This window comes from Echinops telfairi, unplaced genomic scaffold, assembly GCF_000313985.2.
Source record: "Echinops telfairi isolate 266 unplaced genomic scaffold, ASM31398v2 ScPeMD7_40;HRSCAF=151, whole genome shotgun sequence".
NCBI lineage: Eukaryota > Metazoa > Chordata > Mammalia > Afrosoricida > Tenrecidae > Echinops > Echinops telfairi.
The window spans coordinates 310,600-320,505 of record NW_022103938.1 but is presented as its reverse complement, the minus strand read 5'-3'; the positions used below and the strand labels follow the sequence as shown (position 1 = coordinate 320,505).

Genomic DNA, 9,906 nt, shown 5'->3' with positions numbered 1-9,906 from the left:
GCCAAAATCACAGACTTGTCTGGGAAGAAGTACAACCAGAATGCTCCTTAGAAGCAAGGATGGCAAGACGTCATCTCAAGTACTTTGGTTGGATATGTTCTCAGGAGAAGCCAGTCCCTGGAAAAGGACATGCTTGGAAAAGCAGAGGGACAGCAAAAGAGAGGGAGATCTTTGACGCCGTGCCTGAAACAATGGCCTCAAGCATAACAGCAGTTGTGAGGATGGAGCAGGACCAGGCAGTGTTTCCTTCTGTGGCACCGCCCCCGCCTCCCCCCACCCCCCCCACCACCACACACCCCCCACACCCCGTCACTATGAGTCAGCAACAATGGTCTCGGAGAGTGCACTGACTACGGGGAAATGCAGGCAGGAGACTTAGCCGATCCTCCCAGCCACACTTTTAACTCATAGAAACTGTTTTGAAACAAGAGTCATAAGGCCTGACAGATACCTCCTTCTAAATGGATAGTGTTTTATACCAGCACATGCACTGTCTCTACCTTCCTGTGTGTGTGCGCACGCACTAGAGGGGTCATAGGGAAGGGGTCCTGCAGGGTACAGTAGCCCGTACATGGCAAGTGGTTCTAACTGAAATGAAGGACTAAACAGAAAGTAGCTAGGTATCACGAAAGAGGTCCGAGTCAGGAAACACTCTCCTAAAGGTCTCCCAAAGAATAAGCCTCTGACCTTTGAGTGAAGAACAGGTGAATTTGAGTGTAAAGGTGGAGGGCGCGAGGAGATGGCTGACACCTTGGAATGAGCACCTGTCAGACTTTAATCTGAAAGGCAGCCCTTGGACACTTCCTCTGGAGGAAGCGAAACAGCAGTGAGACCTTCAGAAATGGACAGGGAGATGTGTGTTCACTACTTAGACAGAGAGATGTGACCCCTGGGACACAAGGCCAGAAGGTTAACCATGATTCAGGAAGTTTGAGATGACAGTCCAGAAAAATACTCAGCTAATTCAACTGAAAAACATGGATGGTTTCCCTCTAACACTCCACTCACAAAAGCATTTAAATAGAGGGATAATATAAAGAAAAATAAATTATTGCTTAAACCCCAAACTGGTATCTGTATTACATCTTAATGTATCAGGTCACATTGTTGCAACAGTCTTCTAACTGGTCTATTTACTTTTACCTGATTTTTGTTATTGTTGTTGTTGTTTTCCTTTTGTCCAGTCCAAAACCCATCCAATGCCAGGCAAATGGGTCTCAAACACTTTTATATATATATATATCTTGAAAAAGTTTCTATTTAGCATTAGCCAGCTGGGCTCACTTTAGATGATTCCGATTTTGTTGGCAACATCTGAAGCGTCACAGTCAGGAGCCAGTTGAACACACGCCTTCTTCTCACCGTCAGGCCCGATCAAGGTGCTGACCTTGGCTACGTCAATGTCATAGAGCTTTTTCACAGCCTGCCTGATCTGGTGTTTGTTGGATTTGACATCCACGAGGAACACAGGTGTGTTGTTATCTTCGATCTTCACGGCAGACTCTGTGGTCCAGGGGAACGTGATGATGGCATGATGGTCCAGCTTGTGTCTCCTGGGGGCGCTCTTCCCAGGGTATTGGGCTGCCTTCTTAGTCTCAGGGTCTTGGGCCGCCGGGAGGTGGGTGACGTGCGGATCTTCTTTTTTGTGGCTGTGGACGCCTTTCAGCGCGGCCTCCTTGGCTTTTAAAGCCTTTGCTTTGGCTTCCGTTTTGGAAGAGGCAGGAGCTTCCTTCCTCACCTTCAGCGCCATCTTCGTGGCTCAAACACGATTTTAGTCATATCTCTATGCTACTCACAAATCCTCCAATGGTTTTCAGCCAACTTCCTTTGGCTGAGTTTCAAGACCTTCTATAACAGAACTTCAAATGTAATGTCCAATCTTTGATTGTTTTGTGATGATTTGGGTGAAAAAAATTCTTTTGATAAACATTTTATGGGGAGCTCTTATCACAATCCATACTTACATCCATTGTATCATGCACACTTGTTCATATGTTGCCATCATCATTTTCAAAACATTTTCTTTCTACTTGAGCCCTTGGTATCAGCTCCTTTTTCCCCTCTCTCCCCAAGATTTGGGTGAAAGTTTACAGAGCAAATTGATTTTCCACTGAACAATTCATAAACACTTTATTTAGCAACCTTGATATGATTCCCAACAATGTCACCACACTCTTCCCACTTATCCCTCTGTTGACCATTTCCCTTCCCTTTGCTTTCCTATCCCTTTCTGCCTTCTGATCTTTTTCCCTGGGCAAATGCTGCCTTTTTAATTTGCATGGTTCATTGTTCTAAAGAACACATACCTCCCTGGAACTGTATGGTTCACCTTATAGATGTGCCCTTGGTTTGGCTGAATGTGGGAATGATTTCAGTTCCGGGCCTGAACTGGAATTAATGGCCATATTCTTAGGGGGTTCCACCAGTCTTGATCAGACAAGTAAGTCTGAGTTGTTTTTATATGATTTTGAGTTTTGTTTCATTTTTTTCCTACTCTACCTAAGACCTCCTCCTATTGTGACCCCTTTCAGAGTGATTTGCAGGAGTAACTGGGTACTATCACAGTTGTCTGGTCTCTGGATCCTGGAGGCTGAGGTCAACATGGTCCATTCGACCTTTGGACTAATTATTTCCTTGAGTCTATGATTTTCTTCACTATGGTTTGAACAGGTCGAATTTGAGCTCTAACCTTATTTCTAACCTTGTTGCAGCTTATTTCCATAAACTCTTTAGCCTAACCAGTTTGCTCAGATGTCTTTAAATTCTCACAAACTCCTTTTGTCAATAGAATTGAATCAGCCTGAAATCTCCTCCTCTTCTTTGCAAAAAGAAATCGTACTCTTCTGCTGGAGAGAGCTCACATTCCACCCCTTCAGAAAATAATTTCCTTGCACAGTCTTAAGAGTTCTCAGTCTCTCATGAATTTCTCTAGGACTAGATAGATAACAGGAAAGGAGCCTGGATGGTGCCAGGGGTTAGACATGGGAACCACGAGGTTGGTGATTCACACACCAGCTGCCCCACAGGGAAAAAAATCAAGCTGTTTGATCCCATAAACATTTAGTCTTAGAACCTTTGTATGGGGTCATTATTCGTTATAACTGACTTGAGGGCAGTTAGTGGAAATAACTGTACAATTAATTTATCAATTAATCAGAGCCTTAAGTTATCTCTAAGGAGCCTTGGTAACACAATAGTTAAGAACTTGGCTGCTAACTAAAAGATTGGTTGTGAGCAACAGCAATCTAGCTGAGAGATTACTAAGAGGCAGAAGAAGGGTGAGCTTCATGGTGGGATCTGAGGAAGGTAAAAGGAAACAGAGGAAGCAAAGTTATGGATAGAAATATAAGCATAGGTGTGTACATATGTAAATACATTAATTCATAAAACTGTAGGTACTGGCCAATGTACATATATTTATATGGCAATACATTGAGGAAGTGAACGGACTTTAGGCCTCTGCTCAGGCCCTTCCTCAATGCAAGAATACTTTGTTCTAACAACCTGGGATTCTGTGTTGTTCACCCTCCCAACAAGATCACTGAAGACAAAGCGGGTGCATAAGCAAATGTGATGAGGAAAGCTGTTGGTGCCCAGCTATCAAAAGATATGGCACCTGGGATTTAAAAGATTGAAGTTAAACAAGCAGCCATTTGCAGAGAAGCAACAAGCCCACATGCAAGAAGCACATCAGCCCATGCATTCATGAGGTGCTGATGGGATCAGGTAACAGGCATCAGAAGACCCAAAACAAAACAAAACATAACCCATCTGTAGACAATAGGACATCCCCTCAAAGAAGGATCACAAGGAAGGGACAAGTCAACCAGGGTGCAATATAGCACTGATGAAACACACAATACTCATTTGTTCTTTTAGGCTTCCTCACCCCCACCCCCCCACTATCATGACCCTAGTCTTGCCTTTCAGTTCAGGTTAGACCAGAGCATGTACACTGGTACAGATAAGAACTCATGGAATCCAGGTGAGATAAACCCCTCAGGCATAGAAATGGGTGTAGCAGTACCAGAATGATAGGGAGTAGGTGGGGGCAGAGAGGAAGAATGAGGAACTGATCACAATGATCAATGCATTACCTACCCTACCCCCAGGGGGATGAACAACAGAAATGTGCCTGAAGGGAGACAGAGGCCAGTGTAAGATATGAAAACAATAATAATTTATAATTTATCAAGGGCCCATGGGGTAGGGGGAGGGGGGAAGAGGAGCTGATACTATGGGCTTAAATAGAAAGCAGATGTTTAGAAAATAATGACGGCAATGTATGTACAAATATGCTTAATACAATTGATGTATGGATTGTTATTGTAAGAGCCTCCAATAAAAGGATCTTTAAAAAAAAGATTGTTAGTTTGAAACGACCAATGGCTCTCTAGGAAATGACTAGTGATCTGCCCCTGTGAAGATTACAGTCCAGGGAACCTACTAGGGCAGTTCTACTACTCTGTCCCGTAGGACCACTATGAGTTGGAACCAACTTGATGTCATACAACATGCTGGCTCTACCGTGGTTTTTCCTTTCTTCTGAGCTCTATTAGAGGTTACATTTTAACTTATTAGTAGTAGTATTATAAACTAAACATCGATTTAGTTTCCTAAAATCATAGTTCATAGTAATCATAATGATAAATCTTATATAAGGATAATATTTAAAGTGTTTATTTGCCTCTTTTCTTCTCCTCTCCCTTCCAAGGATAATGGCCAATATTTTAATCAATAATAGGAAAGCTGGAAAATGCCCTGAGGACGCAAGCACAAAGACACATGCACACACACACATGCACAATTTTTGCACTGTGCCCAAGTACGGAGCTTGTCAGGCCACCCCTCGCCCCCCTCCCCAACACACACACACACACACACACACACACACACACACACACACTACCTTTCTCAGCAGTCATGGTGCTGCTCTGCCTCCAGCTGCTTCCCCTGGAGTCATGTGCTGTGCTGATTGCTTGCTCCTGCCAGCAACCTGCCTGAACTTTGTCCCCTCAGGTGCACCCACTGCCACCTACTTGGGCACAGAATGACTCATTCTTGAGTTTCAGGTAGTTACTGAGTCTCTGGACTATAATAAACAGGTAGCACATGAGAGGGAGCCTGGATCATTGGCTTGATAAGAGAATCTGGGAGGCAAATAACATTAGTCCTATGGCATAGGTCCCTGGCAGGCATCCCACATGCCAAATTGTTCTCTGGTGTCAACATTAAAAATTATTAATCTTCCTTGCCTTTAAATTAAGGCTGATTTAAGACTGGCCCACCCTTCTGTATTGAGAGAAAAAGGCAGAGATTTGACCTACTTCTGTAACCTGAAGATCTTCAGTGTTACCTGGTCAGACCTTGCCCTTCAATTATTAGTCACATATTTCTAACTTCCTCTTATTTTGCCCTTTGTTCCAACTCCCCATTGGAAAGGGGATCAGGGGAACACTGCCAGATGCAAAATCAGAGGGACCTTGGCCCATGAGTCAGAATATTATTGTGCAAGTCTCTGGTCTCTTCCTTTCTGATCCTAATCCCTGTAAGAGAGAATGCTACTGTCATTACTCTGTTCCCCATACCCAAGGTCAAGTTTGAGCTACAGATTCCTCTGAGCCACAGTAGTCCCTCTCAAAACCTAAAACAGAACAAAACAAAAAAAAAACCCACCAAAGTCATTGCCATCAAGTCACATAAGGTTCCCTCGGGGCCTTGAACTTTAAAACTCAAGTCTCTAGAAATCCTTATCTAGGTCAAGATAGAAAGTCCACAACATGAAATAATTCCTTGGACAATGGCATGTGTGAATTTTGAAGAAGCAGCTGAACTCACACATTGATGTTTCCCCAAAGATGTTCATGCTCTTAGCTCTGGGACTGGTAAATATGTTACCTTATCTGGCAAAGGAGTCCCTGGGTGGTGCAGTTAAGAGCTGGACTACTAGCTGAGAGGTCAAGGATTCGAACCCACCTGGAAGCACGTCTGAAGCTAGATCCAGGTGTCTGCTTCAGAAAGTAAGCATCATAATTAAATCCCCATGGAATAATTGTACCCTGCACATGGTTGTCCTGAGTCAGAATTGATCTGAAGTCAATTAGCAACAATAATAGGGTCCTTGATCCCTCATAAAATGGAAGGAAACACTTATTCTGTCTCAATCAAGAGAGGACAGAAAAGCACCAGAATTAAGTCCTGCATAGAATGGGATAAAAAGGTAGGACACAATTCATATTCCTAACCATGACCAATCTTACTGAACTGATGGAAACCAGAGGAACCCCTGAGACTATTGCCCTAAGACTCCCTTGGAGCTTGGAACCGAAGCTACTCCCCAAAGTGGCTACTAACGACAACAAACCAACAAAAACCAAACCGTCTGCTATCCAGGCAACTCCACGTCATAATGACCCTATGTAGGTTTTCGGGGGCTTTGCAAAGCTTCATAGGAGATGGGAGCAGATACCCCCACCTTTTTCCCACAGAGCAGCTGGCTTTGAGGTTAGTCCAACACTTCCCCACCAGCACCACCCCCACCAGGGCTCCTAAAAAGTGGTTACTATTTCAGACAAATAGCATGGCTTAGAAAGCAGTGTATTCCCACTTAAACCATCAAGTACATGAGACCAAATGGCCAATATTTAAGCAGGAGCAAAGCTGGGAAGGCAAGATGGGGCAGAAAAGCTGAAATGGAAGTAAGGAGAACGCTGGCACATTGTTAAAATGATACCCTGGGCCATGGAACAATTTATTTGCTGTGTAAGCTTTCACTGAAAACAGTAAGTTTCTGTGTGTGTGTTTTGTTTTGTTTTTTAAAGAAAACAGCACAATCAGTAGAGCCAACCCCTTCAAGAAATCTCGAAAACGCTTGACTTGCTTCACCTTTGGAGGAAATGCCATGCCCATGCTCTAGGACAGTGGTTGTCAACCCGTGGGTCGCGACCCGTTCTCAGGGTCCCTGATTCATAACAGTAGCAAAATGACAGCGATGAAGTAGCAACGAAAATAATGTTATGGCTGGGGGGTCACCACAACATGAGGAACTATATGGAAGGGTCGCGGCATTAGGAAGGTTGAGAACCACTGCTCTAGGCTAAAATTCCCTTCATCTTCATATTGATTTTGACAAGTCTGGAGAACTTAATATATTATTTTCACCAAAAGTCCAGTTCTGTCATGAGCCCTATTGTTTTTCCATCTCTTAGACGTTCACCTATGGAAATTCAAACTGTCCTTGGTCAAGTAGAAAGGGATCCAGGTTACCTGAGGTGGTTATTTTAGCCCAAGATGTATGCCATTCTGAATTAACATGTAAATGTTTATCCAGCCTACCAGCAATAGTTTGTTTCTGGCAGAACAAGTGTCCTCAGAATCGCCTAGTCTTTTAAATAAATGGATATCTGGGTCTTTTGTCTAGAGACATTGCTTCCTTCAGTTAGCCCATCTTCCGGTTTTTGATATTACAAGTGACTGCCTGAGCCAGGCAGCTTCTTTGACGTTTTGCCTTTAGCCTCTTGCCTAGAGTCATAGGTATCCTGATTAAGTCTGTGGGAGGGAGCTTCAAACATTTTGTGGGAAAATTCTATTACCTTTTCATTCCATGTTTCTATGACCCTGTTGAAGCCCCCTAATATAATACTGTGGTTGAGATGTGGACACAAATTCCTCTCCCTTCCCTATTGACTACATCTGCAAGCATTAAAGGGCAGTTATTCCCATTCTTTTTTTTTTTAATTAAATAATCATTTTATTAGGGGCTCATACAACTCATCACAATCTGTACATACGTCATTTGTGTTCAGCATATTAGTACATATGTTGACTTCATCATTCTCACAACACCCACTTTCCACTTGAGCTCTTGATGTCAGCTCATTTTTCCCCTCCCTCCCCACTCCTCCCTCCCCCCTGATAATTTATAAATTATTATTTTATCATATCTTACCCCATCCAACATCTCCCTTACCCACTTCTCCGCTGTCCGTCCCCCAGGGAGGAGGTCATATGTAGACCTTGTCATCTGTCCCCCGTTCCTCCCTCTCCTTCCCTCCACCCTCCCGCTATTGCCACTCCCTCCATTGGTCCTGGGGGGTTCATCTGTCCTGGGTTCACTGTATTTCCTGTTCCTATCTGTGCCAGTGTACATCCTCCGGTCCAGTCAGATATGTAAGGTAGAATTGGGATCATGGTAATGGGGAGGGAGGAAGCATTTAAGAACTAGAGGAAAATTGCATATTTTATCATTACTACACTGCACTCTGGTTTGCTCCTCTCCTCCCCACCACCCTTCTGCAAGGGGATGTCCAATTTCCCCCGGATCAGCCCTGGGTCCCCACTCTGCACTCCCCCTCATTCACAATGTTGTGATCCTACACAAACTCTTCCAAAACACAGAAAAAGATGGCAAACTCCCAAATTCCTTCTATGAAGCTAGTATAACTCTGATACCTGATCCGGGCAAGGATCCCACAAGAATTGAGAACTACAGACCAATCTCCCTAATGAATATCGATGCAAAAATCCTTAACAAAATACTAGCCAAGAGAATACAAAAATATATAAAACAAATAATTAAACATGACCAAGTGGGATTCATACCAGGGATGCAGGGATGGTTCAACATATGAAAGTATTATATGTCACATTGAAATGAAGAAATATAAGAACCACATGATAATATCAATAGATGCAGAAAAAGCGTTCAACAACATCCAACACCAATTCATGTTTAAGACACTCAAGAAGATAGGAATGGAAGGAAAATTCCTCAATACAGTACAAGCTATATATGAAAAACCAACAGCCAATGGGGTAGTCAAGGGAGAAAAGACGAGATCAATTCTTCTGAAAAAGGGGACTAGACAATGATGTCCCTTGTCCCCACTCCTATTTACCATTGTGCTGGAAGTCCTAGTTAACAATATAAGGCAAAGAAAGGACATCGAAGGGATTTGCTTGGGAAAGGAAGAAGTGAAGCTGTCGTTATTCGCAGATGATATGATTTTATATATGGAAAATCCTAAAGGTTCCACAAGAGGAGTACTGGAAGCAATAGAGGAATATGGCAGAGTAGCAGGTTACACATCAGACAAGGACACAGAAGAGGGGACCAAAAAGGGGGTACCCTTCACAACAGCCAAACACAAATTGAAATATCTAGGGATATACCTGACTCAAAAAACAAAAGATCTGTACGAGGAAAACTACAAAACGCTATTAAAAGAAACCAAGGATGAGCTCAACAAATAGAAGGCGATCCCATGCTCGTGGATTGGCAGACTCTGTTTATATATGCAGCTTTTTATATATGCAGGTTCCTAGCAGCGTGCATTCCCTACAGCAACATGTGCATTTGCTGTCCAATAAAGTATATTTTGTCTTGCCCCCACCAAAAATATCCTACTATCTTTGGCAAATCTATAAACAGTAACCGAATCAATAGTTCCTTGGGGATATGGCTGGAGAGGGTAGAAGGAAATGGGAACTAAGCAAGGAGGACAAGAATGAAGAAAATGTTTTAAAACTGATTGTGGTGATGATTGTACAACTCTTCTTGATGTGATCTTAACTACTGAACTGTAGGATATGTGAATTATACTCGAATCAAACTGTTGGGGAAAATAATCCTACTGTCTTGGTCGCATAGTGGTTACGGCTGTGATCTGAATGTCCTGCAGTTCGAAACCACCTGCAGCTCCGAGGGAGAAAGCCTGGGCTTTCTATTCCTGAACAATCTGTGTCTGGGAAACCCACAGGGGGGTGCTATGAGTCAGCACATGGCAGAGGGTTCATTTTGACTTTGTATCTGTAAGTGCCCTTATCAATAGTAGCCTTTCCTTCTTTAAATGGGCTAATTCCTCGCTTTCTTTTCCTTTTGCTTCCTGGTAATAGATGTCCTCAAGA

General features: G+C 43.2%; 1 protein-coding gene across 1 annotated transcript in view; it reads right to left on the bottom strand.

The window, feature by feature from the left end:
- The window catches only part of APOBEC1 (apolipoprotein B mRNA editing enzyme catalytic subunit 1), an 11,988-nt gene extending 10,238 nt beyond the window's left edge, over positions 1 to 1,750 (bottom strand). The window contains 1 exon segment of the mRNA XM_045290523.1: positions 1,388 to 1,750. Coding sequence (XP_045146458.1) covers positions 1,388 to 1,750 — 363 coding nt within the window.
- Positions 1,751 to 9,906: the final 8,156 nt, after the last annotated feature.